This window comes from Adiantum capillus-veneris, chromosome 25 (genome assembly GCF_014529385.1).
Source record: "Adiantum capillus-veneris isolate H3 chromosome 25, ASM1452938v2, whole genome shotgun sequence".
NCBI classification, from domain to species: Eukaryota; Viridiplantae; Streptophyta; class Polypodiopsida; order Polypodiales; family Pteridaceae; genus Adiantum; species Adiantum capillus-veneris.
In genome coordinates, this window is record NC_140955.1 from 74,693,514 (window position 1) to 74,712,029 (window position 18,516).

At 43.4% G+C, this 18,516-nt stretch overlaps 1 protein-coding gene across 1 annotated transcript in view; it reads left to right on the top strand.

Annotated features, from left to right (window-relative positions):
* Positions 1-1,482: 1,482 nt before the first annotated feature.
* Positions 1,483-18,516, top strand: part of LOC147425112 (beta-glucosidase 42-like) — a 76,035-nt gene continuing 59,001 nt past the window's right edge. Inside the window, exons 1-5 of the mRNA XM_086500795.1 lie at positions 1,483-1,956; positions 2,557-2,623; positions 4,244-4,302; positions 4,429-4,504; positions 4,594-4,668. Coding sequence (XP_086356921.1) covers positions 1,735-1,956; positions 2,557-2,623; positions 4,244-4,302; positions 4,429-4,504; positions 4,594-4,668 — 499 coding nt within the window. The 5' untranslated portion in view covers positions 1,483-1,734. The remainder of the gene's footprint in view (positions 1,957-2,556; positions 2,624-4,243; positions 4,303-4,428; positions 4,505-4,593; positions 4,669-18,516) is intronic.

Consider the following 18,516-nt stretch of genomic DNA (forward strand, 5'->3'; position numbering starts at 1 on the left):
TTCCTTTACCATGGTTTGCAACCGGCTAGTCTTGATTTTCAACCAGCTTAAGGCTAAGCTGAGGCAATCCTTTCCCAAACACTCATTCCAGTTAAACTCAAACTAATGACTTTATCACTTTCTTAATTTTTTTAGAAAGCCATCGTGACCCTTTCACTTGTTTTGTTTAAATTTTTAACATCTCTTTTTATTTTAATGTTTTTATTACATACACACTTTTCATAAAATGTGAGAATTATCAAATTCTCAAAATTTTATTATATCCTATGCCATTAGATTTACCTTTTTCTATAAAAACATTGATTTTTTTTCTTTTAATTTGACAATGGGTCTCTTTATTTATTTTACTTCCTTTTCATTCTATTTTGTTTTAGAATGCCAATGTGAGCCTTTCAGCTTGTTGTTTAAGTGGGGCCCTCCATAACATATAAGCCATTTGTGAGTATTGTGTATTATGGACAATAAAATTTTATCTTAAAATACAAAAAAATGACATGTGATTGTAAGCACTAATTCAAACGCTCCCGATAACTCTCATCCCCCCTTATGATGGGTCTTATCTTTAGTAGGCCATCGTGACTTTTCACCTTCTTTCAGTTAAGTTCAAAATGATGACGACTTTTTTGATGGGGATTGGGAATACAATGATTAGTTTGGTGAGAGACTCCGTGTAATATAAAATGAACTAGAGTCGGTATGTATGAAGTAGAGCTAATCATACATAGATATATGTATGAAGTAGAGCCAATATTCTAATCAGACATACATGCTCGTTCTACTTCATTTATATTACACGGAATCTCTATAAATTCATTCGCTCCTTCTTCTCCTAGTAGGACACAGAGCGAGCAAAAGTACCAATCGCTTAACAAATTTTGAACTTTGGTGCTTGCTTTTGCTTTTAGCCATCTCCACCACTAATAACCAAACCGACTAGCTGATCTTGTCATCAAGAGCAGAGCTCCATTAATAAAATAAATCCTCCCTCAACCTCTACCCCTTCGTCCAGCCGTGGCTCCCCCTAAGAGCCCTTTGTCGATGCCGATGAACGTGAGCAATGCTCCTAGCTTGTACCCGACACTTGCTCGTAGTCCTTTCGTTGCTCGTCATTGGCTCCCCACCACATTAACGACAACTGACAGCCGTTTCTTTTTCGTTTTCAATCAGAGGGAGATTCGCCTTATGAACCCCCTTTTTTAGGATCGTGCCTACATACTTGTCTCTACTTTCTCTTCATGATGGAGAAGTTTTCTCTTTGACTTTGTTTGTGAAGATATTATGAACTTGGCTTCTTCCATACCATGCACCCTTTCAGAATCGTAGCCACATATTTACGTACTTTGTTTGATTGATTAATGTGATGTGAAATTTAACTCAATTCTTGACTATAGTATCGTACGCTCTCTCGTTTATCTCGAGGCCTCTCTTGTTGTGTGCATGTGTGTCTCTGTCTCGAGGGGGAGGGGGAGAAGATTTTTAGCTTTGCACTTAGATTTAATATATTACAAATATTACATTTTAGTGCTTTGTTGACATATTAAATGAACTGGAAATTTTAATCAATATTAAATAAGTAACGTAAATAAAGGCCATGCGAAAGTTTAATTAATTTTGTTTGTTAGAAACCATTTGTTTTAATGAGAAGTTGTTTGTGTTAGGAAGGGATCAGCCAACCAACGACAGGGTATCTACCTACTTGCTCTGACATCCACATCAAAGAGGACATTTTTATGCATGTTAAAAAACAAACATCAAGGCATCACGAGAGTACCCCGAAAGCCTGTTGTTCTTGTTTCTGGTAACACAGAGGTCTCGATCACATTACTCGTTGCATTCCTTGTGAGAAAGAGAATGTGCCCTCCAGTCGATCAAGCTCTCAAAAAAAATGGGCAGGAGCTGCGCAGGGAAGACTTCCCTCATGACTTCCTCTTTGGCTCCGCAACCTCAGCTTATCAGGTTCTTTTCCTCTTTCTCGTTTTTCGCTCTGTGTCAAGCATACGGATTGGTAAATGCTCTCGTTCTAGTGCTAACTCTCATGGGTACTTGGGAATGTAAGCTTGGGTTGCATCAATTAGCTGCAATAATGGTGACTTATGCCCTCATTTTGCAAGTATGCGTGTCTGGGTACAAATTTAAATGCATGCAATTCACAATAAAGCTTGAATTGCGCTCCTATTTTCTCAGTGAATTTTTCATTTGGATTCAAGTAGAGCCTGGGAACTACATCTTGATGGGTTGCAAAGAGCACGGAAGCTGAAATATCGGTTGTTGTAAGGGGTCTTACATTGTTAAGGTTTTCCAAAGAATGCTCACAGGCCTTAAGCTGTTGAATGGTATAATTAGATCTTCAGAGTAAGAGTGGAGCTTCTATGCATCCTTCTAATGCCCTACATCCTGATGAATTTTTGAAGCACGCAGAAACAAAACAGCTCATAGGTGTATACTTGCCAGATGTGTGACTGCATTTTGTGTCCAAAAATTGCCTAGATTTTGTTCTTTGAATTCAGTTGTCCTTTGTAAAGTCAAATTGAAATGTTAACAGTCTTCGGTTTACAGATTGAGGGTGCCTCCCGAGAAGGAAGTAAGGGCATCTCCATTTGGGACAGTTTTGCTGGAACACCAGGTCAGTAATGATTATTGCTGCTTATGATTACATTATGTGTCAGAAGGTGGTGTACAATCAGTTAATACTGGCACAAAACTTTGCTGTTTATTTACATATCTTGAAAGTTAGAATAAGAAGAGTTTGCAAGCTTAGAAATTCAGCAAATCGAGTTGTGGATCACTGTTTACAGTTTTGTATTTTGAGCATGGCAGTCATATAAGCTGCTATGGAAAAACTCTTTTATATCATAGATTTTTCACTCAATACTTGGTTTCTCAACTTCTTTGACACGAAACCGTGGAGAGATGTCCATGCATACAAATGCTTCCAGCTAGGTTCCTACAATTTTGGAAAATTCAGATTTTGATAGAAATTATAAATTAATTGTTCTGAACGTTAGAAAATAGGGAGAAGAACATGTGGTGGGAAGATGAGAGGCAACTGACAAGTATATAAGCGCTCTCTCTCTCTCTCTCTCTCTCTGGGGCTAGATCTTTAAGGTCTCTTGGGATAGTTTCCTACGACGTTAAGACTCTCTTCTTCTTCTTCTTCTCTCTCTCTCTCTCTCTCTCTCTCTCTCTCTGGGGCTTACTGTTAACCTTGAAAAAACCAAGGTTATGGTTTTCCATGCATCAGCAGATAGGAGACAAGCCACATGTCGTATATGGGGGGCAGGAGGTAGAGGTAGTGACTTCATATGTGTATCTAGGGGTGACTTTCACTGCAATAAGTGACAGTTTTTCCGTGAGGCAGGCAGCACAGGCCAGATTGACACGGGGTTATGTAGCATTAGCCACAGTAGAGGGACAGTGCTATCTGTCCCATTCCAGGAGCCTATCACCAAGGGGTGGTTGTTTGATACTTTGGTCAATCTTTCTCTTATGTATGCAGTTCCAGTAAGGGCCCAAGAGTGCCGCAGGAGGACTGGAGACAGATAGAGAGGCCTCAAGTTGTTACGCTGTCAAGGATGCTTCGCAGCAAACTTGCTGAACCACATGACACAGTACGAGCTGAGTTCGACGCTCATCCCATGGTGATTGAAGCACTTTTTTAGACAGCTTCATAGAGTCAGAGCAATGAGCAGCGGCTTGGGAGGCTTCTCAGGCATTGGCTGCACACGGGAAGAGACACAATGTGGTTTGCCATAAATGGCCTGGATATGGAGAGACTACCACCATTTCAATATAATCTACAGTGCCGCATATAGAGCTGTCTAATTCGGGGAGGAGTCAGGTTATTAGATGTGATCTGCTGCAGGATTATGTGAGGCACACATGTGTAGGCCCACCAACTCGATTGCCCACAAAATAAAGTTCTATAGAGATCATTTCTTAGAGATTACAAAGCATGGGCTCATTCAGAGTTGAGGCTATATGGAAATATATCTGTCGACGGTAATCTCTTAGGATTTTTCGCTAGTACATCTTCCTTTTTTTCTTTGTACCTTAGTTAATGGATTTTTGTAAACACATAGCTCTCAAGATCTTACATCATGTCCAGGAAAAGCAATATTGTTTTGGTATATCATAGTTCTGCATTGCTATATCAAAGAGAACATAACTTTGATTTTAACGAATGCTATCTTGAAGAGACTAGGATTGTTGTCTTCACAGTCCTTATACTGACCTGGTGATGCAGGGAAGATTGAAGATGGAAGCTCGGGTGATGTTGCGTGTGATCACTACAATCTATACAAGGCTTGTTTAGATTTTTTCTGTAGCTCCTACTTGTGCATTGGATTTCAATAGCAGACGAGGAGTCATAGAGTCTCCTTAGGGGAGACGGATTTTGTTTTTGCTTCTTAATCATGCTGGCTTTTGCAGGAGGATGTGAATCTAATGTCATCTCTAGGGTTTACAGCATACCGATTTTCAATCTCATGGGCGCGTATATTTCCTGGTAACTTTAGAAACGTAATTACGTTTCAAGAAATTTATAGTAACTCCTTCGAATTTTTATGCATTAACATAGTACTTGTTTTTTCGCAGATGGGTTTGGCAACGTGGTTAGTCAAGAAGGAATCCAATTTTACAACAATCTTATTGATTCTCTCATAGAAAAAGGTGAAAATGGTTCTCTAATTTATGGAAAGGTTTTGCAATGGTTTCTTCAGCATAGTCATTGCTTGTGTAGATTTGTGCTGATATTTGTGCGTTCATGGACTTTTGATATCCATGCCTGCAGTTAACATGTTCATGGATTGCCAATCAGATGATGTTTCTTTCAAGGGTTGATTTTATTGATGTTTGTGTTTGTACATGCTCTACTGAAGTTAGCAGGGATGTTCTCGTTAGTATGGAACTTACACTTCTGTCTAAAGGTGGCTTTATACCTAACCTAGATTCATCTAGGTATGCATTCATTTATCAGCTCACATGACAACCATAAACATCCTGAATGCGTGAAAGAGTATAAACTAGGCATAAATGAGATCTGCTAACTCAACCGAGTGCAAAGTGCTAACAATTTGACATGGCTAGGCACACTGTTGGGCACATCACGTCACGTCACCAACTTGTGACATTTTCCCCTCCTAAAAGAATTGTAATCGCCCTCGTTTACGCCTGCAAAACAGCCAAAGGACAAAACCTTTCTTCAGTAGACACTGACTCTATGTACCCATGCACTAGACTCCACAAATCCAACACTTCTTCAAAGACATCAATCACTGATCAAATCACATTTTTGTTGAGGGTCTCAGATACAAATCATGATCATTGTAAACATTTAGCAATCACGACTAGACCGCGTTGATTTTTTTATGGATGTCTTGATCTATTGAATCTTGTTACTGTCAGAATTCAAGCAAACCATGCCTATGACTATTCCCACAAGATAGTACATTCACAAAGCATGCAATTCACAAATCACGCACTTAGTTCACGCTGAACACTATGTTTCAATCATTCAATCTAGCCATCTCATCCCTTTCCGGAACTCTTGATGCACCTAGATCCGGGTGCAGCTATCTCCTCCTTCCGGAACTCTTGATGCACTCACAAAAGTATCCAGTCATCTCATCCAAACAGAAATCTTTATGCACTAGAATCTCATTCATTTCACAGTCACTTAGCCATCACATCATGATCTCAATGATCTCTAGTAGATGTCTAGATGCACTGAGTTCAAATCATTTATCATGTAAAATGCTGCAGACGTTTCATCTTTCTCTACATGTCTCTAGAATACACACATGACAAGCACATGTCTTCAATTCAATGGCTTTGAAGGGAGTGACTTCTTTTGCAAACAATACTGTTGAATCTCTTTTGGCAATCCAAAGCAGGGCCGCTTAATTTGGTCCTTCAAAGTGATCCTCCGGAATGAGGACATTGGCAAATAGGTATCCCAAACATAGTTACCACCCGAAACGGAAATGGAAAGAAAAAACCGATGTTTTGGAGTTTCGCCTGAGGTAGAAACGGTTGAGAAACAACACTCTTTTTTTTTCCAATTTGTAAACAATGTATTTCATAAAACAAGTAGCCTAGGAGAGGCATAGGTGTATTTAGAATTGAAAAATGAGAAGACTTAATTCAAAGGTTTCAAACTTAATGCTCAAACACAAAAACGGTAAACCTACTATTACAAGTTTACAACTTACCACTTCATAGATTGTTTTCAAACCAGAACCTAGTACTTCATGGTGTGACGAGTCAAACCAAGATATAATCACACATGCTACATGTAAGTTTGTAACATGTGATACGTCAGAATGTCAAGAGCATCACTCATAGTATCCATGATCCAAAACATCAATGTCATAAAACACGATCAAAGGTGAGAGTCCTAATATGTCTAATACATATCACTAAAATCACTACAAACATAAGATAGGGTCCATAATCAAAATGGTAGTCCATAATGTGAATGATCATGCTCAAGAATATCTAAAAAAAAATTATGCTCAAGACCCTTAAAAAAAAAAGACATCTCTTGGAGCGTTCCGAGAAACGACTCCTGAGAAGGTGACATCAAATTGTTGTACGAATTCAAGGGCTCGATGGGTGTCTTGTTAGCTTGAAAACGTGTCAAACCTGACTACTTGAACCCCATCCTTGAACTCCTTGGGCTTCTTGTTCTCTCTCTCATTGTCGGAATTATCAATATAGAGGATGATGTCTCCTCCTCTAAACTGCTAGATGGATCCCTACGCCTTCTAGACTTTTTGAAAAACCTGTTTTCCTTACTTTTCTTTCTTTTTCTTGGCTTCTTCCTCTTTTTCTCATCTTCATTGGAACTAGGACGACGAACTATCGAAACTTCCTAAAGACGAAGATAAATTTGGGTCATCCTCGAAACGAACACGCTTCTTGGATCTGCTTACCGCCTCGAAAGTTGGCTTTTGGCCCAAATAACCGGGGAAATCCGCCTATTTCCTCTTCTTCCGAGAGTGCTTTAAGCTTTTGATCAACCGGTTTGTCTTCTTTTCTATAGAATTGTCATACTTTTTCTGTGAGTACAATTTTTGCTTTTTTGCCCTCGGCTTTGCTTTCTGCTTCATTATCGTCTTGAGAGGAGAATTGGAGAATCGACGGTCTCTCACCATCTTTAGTGAATCTCATCAAGCTGGTAATTCTTTAGGTGATTCATATATTTCGGGTCTTTGGAGTACTTGATTAATCTTTTCACACACGTGACATGTCACGAGGACGTGGCAGTTATTAACCATGTCACAGAGATGTGGCAACTGCTAACCTTGGTTGTTGGTTTCTTTCCAATGGGGTTTATTTTATTTGTTTTGAGACCCTCTTTTTGAAGTAGCAAACGATCGGACATTGTATGGCCAATGTGAACGGTAGATTCACCCGCAGACGGGAAGTGGTCGGCACTGGAATTTGTATGGTAAGAGGATGTCTAGGCTCAGAGCAAGATCATATAGGTCCCCCCGTCGCACTTAGCAAGTTGGTGGATACTAGGAAGTGAACTCAATTAAGGCGTAAAGTCAAGGTGGGACTACCAACAAAAAGTATCCGACAGTTGGGCCACATTGCATTTTTGGATGCGGTCCCAATGAGGATAGATGGTCAGAAGACCAGTGGGAGCCCAACGGAAGCATCTCCTAAAATTTAGGGAACTGCTATTTTGGGCCACGAAATGTGTTCGCGTCATTACCTTCGGTATGACTAGGGGAACACTTTACAACTCTGCCGCGAAGTCAACTGACGCACCAGTTGAGATATTTTTAGCAAGGAAAGCCCAAACTCGGAAACTGGGCGACGTGTCAGCTTGTGAGCGATTCTGCCACTCTGGGAGGCAAAAACGAGCTGCATATCATCAAAGGGGGCGCCATTTTCAGCCACAGGCGGATTGCAACAGGAAAAGAAGCTATGGAATGCTTACCTTGCCCTCTATTCACAGTATGGTGACGGGAGTGATGCCCCGCACGCTACATACTGCTCTCTTTCTCCCCTACGTGCAGTTATGTGATGCCCCACAAGAGGGCTACTCATTTGACTGATGTATAGTTGTGTGGGTTCATGCTTTTGTGCTGAGGCAAGAGCCTCCTTGAGCAGGAACAGGGGTAGCTAACTGCTGCTCCAAAGCAGGCACTGGTGAGGGTCATAACCTCACCGTACAGGTGCAAAATCAGCGCTGTGTATGCGCTGTAATTTGACTGTTTTTCAGCCATACGGACGCCAGGATCATTGGGAATCGTGCCCCACTGGCAAAGGACAGTTAGGGGACTGTTTGGGGCTGAAAACAGGGCAAAAACCAGTAAATACAGCGTGCTGAATTTACTGTTTTTGGACAGGAATCAGAGGGTATACGACAGTGCAAGCGAGTTCCAGCAGGGGAATTGGTTTCGCGCAAGTTTTGGGGCTGTTATGCTGCCGAAATTTGGCCAAATCAAATGGTATCTAGGTGGATACACGTGAAGGATTCCCAGGACCTTACCTTGTAATTTACCCTCCTAAAGAATAAAGAAATACCGAAAGGGGCGCCAATTTTGGGGCCTACAGGTTGTCGGCGTCTGCTCGGAGCATTCTAGCTTCCGAGCCGTGTGTGTGATGAAGTGTTAATTCTCGTTACAGGTCTCCTTTGCAAAGTGCTCTGTGTGTGTGTTTAAGTAAAGAATTTCGGGTGAAAGCCAACGCCTACCGCCCTACGGGCCGGTTTCATGGTTCCGTTTCGTTTGCGATTTCAAGAGGGGGGTATGTCACGAGGACGTGGCAATTGCTAACCTTAGTTGTTGGTTTCTTCCAATGATTTTTGTTTTATTTTTGAGACCCTCTTTTTGAAGTTGCAAATGGTCGGACATCGTATGGCCAATGTGAACGGTAGTTTCACCCGCAGACGGGAAGTTGGTGGGCACTGGAATTCGTACAGTAAGAGGATGTCTAGGCTCATAGCAAGATCATACAGGTCCCCCCCGTCGCACTTAGCAAGTTGGTGGATACTAGGAAGTCATTTGTGGTCCAATGTGACGCGTGTGGCAGTAGCATCGGAGCAGTGCTAATGCAAGATGGACGGGTAGTAGCCTATGAAAGCCGAATTTTGCAAGGGCCAGAGAGGACTATGCAAGTCTATGAGAAAGAACTCTTGGCCGTGATTCATGCGCTTTCTAGCTGGAAGCACTACCTCTTAGGTGCTGATTTTGTTGTCCAAACAGATCATCAGACCTTGCGATACTTCTTGACACAGTCAAAGTTATCCGAAAAGCATATGCGATGGGCAAACATTCTTTCCATGTTCCACTTCCAGATTATGCATGTGGAAGGCAAGAAGAATGTTGTGGCTGATGCGTTATCAAGAAAGCCACAAATTTCAGCTGTGTCAATTCCTTATCATCATGAGTTAGATGACATGAAGGAACAGTATACTGCTGATGAAGATTTTGCAAGGATCTTTGAACAGTTACAAGAGGGGCAACATCACGAGCACTACCTCCTCAGAGACGGTTTTATGATGATGCATGGCAGACTTTGTGTCACTAGGCCACTGCGACATAAGGTCATGGAAGAGAGTCATGTCCCACCGTATGCAGGGCATCGTGGCATTGATGCAACAGTTAAAGCGGTAGAGACATTCTTCTATTGGCCTACCTTGAGGAGAGATGTGGATGCCTTTGTGCGAGCATGCATAGTTTGCCAAAAGGTCAAGTTTGACAGGCAAAAGGCACCAGGGTTGTTACAACCACTGCCGATTCCGGATAAGCCATGGGAAAGCATTGCTATGGACTTTATCTTTGATCTTCCAAGGACGCCAACAGGGAATGATGGTATATGGACCATTATCTGCAGGTTCAGCAAGCGGGCCCATTTGATCCCTGTCAGGAAGAAGATAAAATCTGATCAGATGGCACGCTTGTTCATGTACAATGTGTTTAAGTACCATGGTATGCCACAATCGATTATCAGTGATCGTGATCCTCGCATGACCAGTTTGTTCTGGAGAGGATTGTTTGAGAACATGGGTACTACGCTCAAGTTCTCGTCTTCGTTTCATCCACAAACTGATGGACAGTCAGAAGAGGCCAATTCTACTGTCTTAGATCTGCTGAAATGCTATGTGTCAGATAATAAGGGCAAGTGGGAACAATATTTGCCTATGCTTGAGTATGCGTACAATAATACGGTGCATTCGTCTACTGGCAAAGCACCTTTTGAAATTGTTGAAGGCGGCAAAAAGGTTCCTCCCATTTTGCATACAAAGGACAAGATCTTTGAGGCAGATCTATATGTTGAGAACATGGATGAGATGTATAAGAAGATTAAAGTTGCCTTGGAGAAGACTCAGGCAAAACAGAAAAAGGCTGCTGATCGTCACCGTCGTGAATTGCTATTATCACCTGGTGATTGGGTTCTCTTAAGGCTCGAAAAGGCAAGATTAAAGAAGATGAAGGGCAAGGAACGGCTGTTTCCTAAGCTCAGCATGCGTTACTATGGGCCTTTTCAAGTGCTTGACAAGATCAGCGATGTGGCTTACAGGTTGAAATTGCCTGATGCGTGGAAGATTCATAATGCGTTTCACGTGAGTCTTCTAAGACCCTTCGTGGGTGATGTGCCAGAAGATATGCCAGTTGAGGATCAGCCAGAAGTTGAGGAACTTGATGAGATCCTGGTACCTGAGCAAGTTTTGGCACATAAGGACAGAAAAGTTAAAGGACAAGTTGCAAGACGCTATTTGGTGAAGTTCAAGAACTATCCGCCTATGGATGCAAAGTGGATGGAAGAGCATGAACTGTCAGAGTCACCAAATGTATTGCAGCTTTACCTTGAAGCCTTTGGGTTACATCCTACTTATGCCCCAACCCAACGTGTGCAAAGGAGGGGTAATGATAGAGCTAGTACATCAAATGTACATATGAATTCAGTGCCATAGATGGAAATGGCAAAAGTATGAAGGCCTCATTAAGTCATTTGTATCTATGTATGTTACGACCTTTCTTGCGGATACATGCGATGATAAAAGAGTGTTAATAGCACAAGATCATCAGTGGCGTGTATTTATGGTATGCAATCGAGGACGTTTGCGATTTCAAGAGGGGGGTATGTCACGAGGACGTGGCAGTTATTAACCATGTCACAGAGATGTGGCAACTGCTAACCTTGGTTGTTGGTTTCTTTCCAATGGGGTTTATTTTATTTGTTTTGAGACCCTCTTTTTGAAGTAGCAAACGGTCGGACATTGTATGGCCAATGTGAACGGTAGATTCACCCGCAGACGGGAAGTGGTCGGCACTGGAATTCGTATGGTAAGAGGATGTCTAGGCTCAGAGCAAGATCATATAGGTCCCCCCGTCGCACTTAGCAAGTTGGTGGATACTAGGAAGTGAACTCAATTAAGGCGTAAAGTCAAGGTGGGACTACCAACAAAAAGTATCCGACAGTTGGGCCACATTGCATTTTTGGATGCGGTCCCAATGAGGATAGATGGTCAGAAGACCAGTGGGAGCCCAACGGAAGCATCTCCTAAAATTTAGGGAACTGCTATTTTGGGCCACGAAATGTGTTCGCGTCATTACCTTCGGTATGACTAGGGGAACACTTTACAACTCTGCCGCGAAGTCAATCGACGCACCAGTTGAGATATTTTTAGCAAGGAAAGCCCAAACTCGGAAACTGGGCGACGTGTCAGCTTGTGAGCGATTCTGCCACTCTGGGAGGCAAAAACGAGCTGCATATCATCAAAGGGGGCGCCATTTTCAGCCACAGGCGGATTGCAACAGGAAAAGAAGCTATGGAATGCTTACCTTGCCCTCTATGCACAGTATGGTGACGGGAGTGATGCCCCGCACGCTACATACTGCTCTCTTTCTCCCCTACGTGCAGTTATGTGATGCCCCACAAGAGGGCTACTCATTTGACTGATGTATAGTTGTGTGGGTTCATGCTTTTGTGCTGAGGCAAGAGCCTCCTTGAGCAGGAACATGGGTAGCTAACTGCTGCTCCAAAGCAGGCACTGGTGAGGGTCATAACCTCACCGTACAGGTGCAAAATCAGCGCTGTGTATGCGCTGTAATTTGACTGTTTTTCAGCCATACGGACGCCAGCATCATTGGGAATCGTGCCCCACTGGCAAAGGACAGTTAGGGGACTGTTTGGGGCTGAAAACAGGGCAAAAACCAGTAAATACAGCGTGCTGAATTTACTGTTTTTGGACAGGAATCAGAGGGTATACGACAGTGCAAGCGAGTTCCAGCAGGGGAATTGGTTTCGCGCAAGTTTTGGGGCTGTTATGCCGTCGAAATTTGGCCAAATCAAATGGTATCTAGGTGGATACACGTGAAGGATTCCCAGGACCTTACCTTGTAATTTACCCTCCTAAAGAATAAAGAAATACCGAAAGGGGCGCCAATTTTGGGGCCTACAGGTTGTCGGCGTCTGCTCGGAGCATTCTAGCTTCCGAGCCGTGTGTGTGATGAAGTGTTAATTCTCGTTACAGGTCTCCTTTGCAAAGTGCTCTGTGTGTGTGTTTAAGTAAAGAATTTCGGGTGAAAGCCAACGCCTACCGCCCTACGGGCCGGTTTCATGACAACCCGCAGTTGACATTTGTACTTTCCCCACCGGAAATTTGCCAAAATCTCCGTTGGTTTCTTCTAAGTTTTGTTCCCACGCTTGAACTATCTTTCTTCATCTCCCTGTGTAGACCAACAGTTCGAGGAGTGTCGTCCATTTCAGATTCTCTATGAGAACCCATGTGTGATGCAAGGATCCGACGCACGAGAACCCATGTGTGTTGCAGAAAGGATCTGATCCTCCGTAGAAGAACTGTTTTGAGCTCTGATACCACTATTACAAGCTTGGACACTCGAAGTGAGAAATGGATATCAACACACCAACAAAATCTGCAAATAACTGAACTTGAATAGAGAGAGAGAGAGAAGAGGAGAGTCGACACGGCATGACGGAGTTCGGAGCCAAGATGCATTGACTCCAAAGATTGGTGCCCCTTTCGGTATTTCTTTATTATTGCTTCGCAAAGGTAGAACTCGAGGGTCCTCTTCTCCGAGACTCTGCGTCGAGATGCTCTCTAGAGTGAGGGCCTTTGGGCAATTATAAATAGTACAAGGGATGTGTCACAAATTGCTGACGTGTCAAGCCACTGAAGAACGGAGCCAACGTGCAGATCCCGATCGAGGGGTCTAAACCCTAAGACGACGAAGAAGAAGTAGAAGTCCTACCAACTTATGGGACCCCGTTTGATGGGTTCAGGGGACCCAAAGACACTAAAATTAAAGCGGGGCCAACACACACAAAGCGTAGAAGATGCTGATGTGGCAGACTGTACAAACACTCCTGCAGTTCGCGCTGACAGTGCCACGTGGCAGTTGTTTGGATTTCCGCAAAACACATTGACAGCTTTTGGCCACCTGCTTTTAGACAAGATGCTTTTGAGTTTATAGCTTTTCAAACTGCTTTTCATAGGCCAAGGGCCTTCAATTATGAGCCAGGGGCTCATTCTTTGGCATGCTCCACGTGAAGTGTAGAGGATGGAGTACTGGCGATGTACTAAGTTCAAGCAATATAAAGAAATACCGAAAGGGGCGCCAAGGTTTGGGGCCACTCCCCGTCTTGTGTGTCGTCCATCTCTTTCAGTTCAGCCGTTATTTGAAGTGCTTAAAGTCGTCCATCTCTTTCAGTTCAGTGGTATCAGAGCTTCAGACGTGTGCTTTTCTGAAAGCATACCGGTCCTACCAAAGGGCAGACAGAGCAAACCAGCGCTTCCAAAGTCCTACTGGCATTTTATTTGAAGTATCTTCGTGTCTCGACCATGGACTTATTAGCCACTCCCACCCTTACTTCATCGCGCATCAGGCGTGCTTTCGTCTTCACCGCTCTGTCTTACAGGGCATAAGCCATAAAGAACCCAAGACATGGCGTTCATGGATTCAACATAATATTTGTAGTTTCTTCTCGACGAGCTGTTAGAAAACGAGATGCTATGCAGGTCTATGAGAAAGAGTTACTGGCTATGATTCATGCGCTTGGAAACACTACCTGCTAGGTGCAGATTTCGTTGTCCAAACGGACCATCAGACCTTGCGATACTTCTTGACACAGACAAAGTTATCTGAGAAGCATATGCGATGGGCAAATATCTTGTCCATGTTCCATTTTCAGATTGTGCATGTGGAAGGCAAGAAAAACGTTGTGGCTGATGCCTTGTCAAGGAAGCCACAAATTTCAGCTGTGTCAATTCCTTATCATCATGAACTTGATGATATGAGGGAACAGTATGCAAATGATGAAGATTTTGCAAGGGTCTTCGAGCAGCTAATGGATGGACAACGTCATGAACACTATCTTCTCAAAGATGGGTTCATGATGATGCATGGCAGATTGTGTGTCACAAAGCCATTGCGACGCAAAGTTATGGAAGAGAGTCATGTCCCACTGTATGCAGGGCATCGTGGTATAGATGCTACAGTTAAAGCGGTTGAGACATTCTTCTACTGGCCTACATTGAGAAGAGATGTGGATGCCTTTGTGCGAGAATGCCTAATTTGCCAGAAGGTCAAGTTTGACAGGCAAAAGGCACCAGGGTTATTGCAACCACTACCTATTCCAGATAAACCATGGGAAAGTATTGCTATGGATTTTATCTTTGATCTTCCGAGAACGCAGACAGGAAACGATGGTATTTGGACCATCATTTGCAGATTGAGCAAGCAGGCTCATTTTATTCCTGTCAGGAAGAAGATAAAGCCAGATCAGATGGCACGCTTGTTTATGAGCAATATTTTCAAGTATCATGGCATGCCACAGTCGATTGTTAGCGACTGTGATCCACGCATGACAAGTTTGTTCTGGAGAGGCTTGTTTGAGAATATGGGCACCACGCTCAAATTCTCTTCGTCATTTCATCCTCAAACAGATGGGCAGTCAGAAGAGGCAAATTCTACTGTCCTAGATCTGCTGAAGTGCTATGTGTCAGAACATAAAGGAAAGTGGGAGCAGTATTTGCCATTGGTGGAGTATGCATACAATAATACAGTGCATTCATCAACTGGCAAGGCACCTTTTGAGATAGTTGAAGGTGGCAAGAAAGTTCCTCCCATACTGCATACAAACGACAAGATATTTGAAGCAGACAAGTATGTTCAGGACATGGATGAAATGTACAAGAAGGTCAAAGTGGCCTTAGAAAAGACTCAGGCAAAGCAAAAGAAAGCAGCTGATCGTCACCATCGTGAAGTGGTATTTTCACTTGGTGATTTGGGTGCTTTTACGCTTTGAAAAGGCAAGGTTAAAGAAGATGAAGGGCAAGGAAAGACTGTTTCCAAAGCTCAACATGCGTTACTATGGGCCTTTTCAAGTGTGCGACATAATCAGTGATGTTGCATATAGGTTGAAATTGCCTGACAGTTGGAAGATTCACAATGCGTTTCATGTGAGTCTTCTCAGACCCTATGTGGGTGATGTGCCAGAAGATATGCCAGTTGAAGATCAACCGGAAGTTGAGGAACTTGACGAGATCTTGGTTCCGGAACAGATTTTGGCACATAAGGAAAGAAAAGTGAAAGGCAAGGTTGCTAGGCGTTACTTGGTAAAGTTCAGAAACTATCCACCAATGGATGCTAAGTGGATGGAAGAAGGTGAACTTGCAGAGTCACCAACTGTGTTATCACTTTACCTTGAAGCCTTCGATTTGCAACCTACCTTGACCCCTTGAGTTTCAAAGCTACATGGATTGTCAGTGTGACAATGGCTTCTGAAACAAATGATGTACATGGTATTTAAAGTGAGCTCAAATGAAATACCTGTACATGAATGTTAGAGCTATACAGATTGTCAGTTTGGCAATTGCTCTTATGGAATGTCCAAAAGTTTGGTTAGTGCTATAGAAGTGAGTATTTCTTGTCAGTTTGTCAAGGATACAGTAATTGCTTCTATTAAAGGGCACATGTGTAACTGCATTCTTAAACTGTCGGTTTGGGTATGCTCGAAAGTGTTACTGGGCCCGACGTGTACTATAAGACAGTGGCAAAATGTGTAGCTACCATTTTGTCATTGGAAAGTTAGTGACTCAAAGCAATGGCAGAGTGCGAAGCTACCACTATGTCATTGGGACAGGGTTCACACGCAGGCAATACATGTGTCGACGAGGTGTTGAATACACCAGGGTTGACAATGAGCATGTATGTGTCGTACACATGTCGACAGGTGTTGAATACATCAGTGTTGACTGTGAGCATGTACGACATAGATGCAAACGAGGACATTTGAGATTTCAAGGGGGGGGTATGTCACCAGCGTGTGACTACTATCTATCCTTTTTGTTGATTTCTTTCTTATTATTTATTTACTTTCACTTTTTAGAAACACCCCTCGGGAAATCTAACTGCCCTGCATTGCATAGCTAGTGTGGAACTGTCCAGAGGGAGTCCAGGCCTGAGGGCAAGAGAGCACTAAGGTTGGACAAGGACTATGGTTAGCCAAAGTGGGGTCATTGACTAGCCAAAGTAGAATCCTTTGCTACAGAGGTTACATTTTAGTTCTGGGTGTGGCGGCAGTGTACAAAGGGGGTCAGATGACCTAGAAAGATACAATGGCAGCATCTCCTAAAATTTAGGGAATTGCTATTTTGGGATCTGAAAATGTGTTTGCGTCATTACCTCTGGAATGACAAGGAGAGCATTTTCTTACTTTGCCGTGAAGTCAACTGGGCAACCAGTTGGGAGATTTTTAGGCGGCAACCCCGAAACGGGAAAATGCTTGTAAATGCGCCAAGTGGCACATTCTGGTGCACTTCCCTCATGCAAGAGAAGGTGGCGCTGAATTTGAAGGGGAAAGAGGCTCATTTGTAGATTTTGTCACAGGTTAAGAGCTATGGAGTGCTTGCTTTCCCTCCTATGTACAGTGCGGTGCCAGGAGTGATGCCCTACACGCTACGCACTGCCCTCTCTCTCCTCTATGACAGTATGTTATGCCCCTCTAGTGGGCTTTTAAATTGACCAATGTACAGTTGTGTGGGTTCATGCGCGTTTGCCGAGGCAAGAGCCTCTTGCACAGGTACTGGATTAGCTAGCGGCTAATCCCCCGCAGGTACAGGTGAATTCGGAGAGGTTTCACGCTAGAAATCTCGTCAGATTCAAAGGGCAAGTTGCCCTACAGGTGCGGGAGCTCGAGGACTTGCTACGGATGCGACCGGCACGCGAAACGGAGCCTGAAACAGTAAATTACAGCCTGCTGTGTATTTTTGCAGGTTTAGGGTTTTGGCCCTAAACGGACCCTAATACCCCCAGGAGGTTCGGGGACTCGAGGGGACCGCTGTACAGGTGATCTTGCGCATTTTCGGGGCTGAGAACAGAGAATTCAGCGTGCTGCAGATTCTCGCCAGGTTTTGCAAAGTGCCCGTATGCGTCGGGAAGGTCATTCAATGCGTGGGAATACTGACTGTGAAGGGTCCTAGTACAGTTATGTTGCCAAAATCGGGCCGGAACAGTTGAAATTCAGCCAAGCTTGTGCGGGTCAGCCTGTAGGGAACCACAGCGTTTATTCCCTCTTTTAAACAATAAAGAAATACCGAAAGGGGCGCCTAAGTTAGGGGCCAATCTGGTGTCGGTCTTCTCATACAGGTGCATTCTAGCAGCCTGTATCCCTTTCTGTAACTAAGTCAGACTTTGTAAATAATTAATTTATTTACGAGAAAAGAATTATCTAATTAGTTGTGTGCACATCAGAATAGATTTAGCAGTTCTGGGGCCTCAGGTGCGCCCAAGTTTGGGCCAGTGCACCTCAGGGAGACCCTAGCAGAAAATACCCTGAAGCCCTAGCGATTGGGAAATCGGGTCTTCAATGAAGGGGTAGATAGTAGCCTCAGATTTCAGGCTCAGAAAATTACGCGCGCTAGTGCAAGCATAGGAATGAGATTGGGTCCTAAGAATAATAACCCTAAGGCCTGAATCATTTTACGGCCTTAGGATAAGTCAGTTAAGGTATTTTTAAATTGTCTATGCCGGACCAAATGACCGGACAAGTGCGAACAGGTAATGCCAGAGCAGTGTCGGTACGGCATTGCGCTGGGGAGTAGCTAACAATTTCATTAGTAGCATCTGTGTGTGTAGTTGTGAGTTAATTTGCACATTTCATTAATAGCCTAGGGATTTTTAAAAGTGAAAGTTGAAGGGTTTTTAAAGTTATTAAGTAAGTGTGCCAAGTGGCACACTTACCAATGCAAACTAACTCTCTCTCACTCTCACTCTCACCTTCTCTCTCTTCCTAGCGCCCCCTCTCCCTGATGGCTATTTAGGAGGCCCTACTCCCCCATTTTCAGTGTTGGCAGTGCTCCTACCCCCCCTATTGTGAGTATGCCCTACGTATTGGAGCCCTCCATGGAAGCTTGAGAGCAGCCCCTTGTGACATATGTGGTGGCTTCGTGCTCCCATTGTCTAGAACAAGGGCTCTCATAGCCATAGCCAGCGTTTGGTGAGGTTTCATCGCGAGAAGTTGCAGCAGGCACTC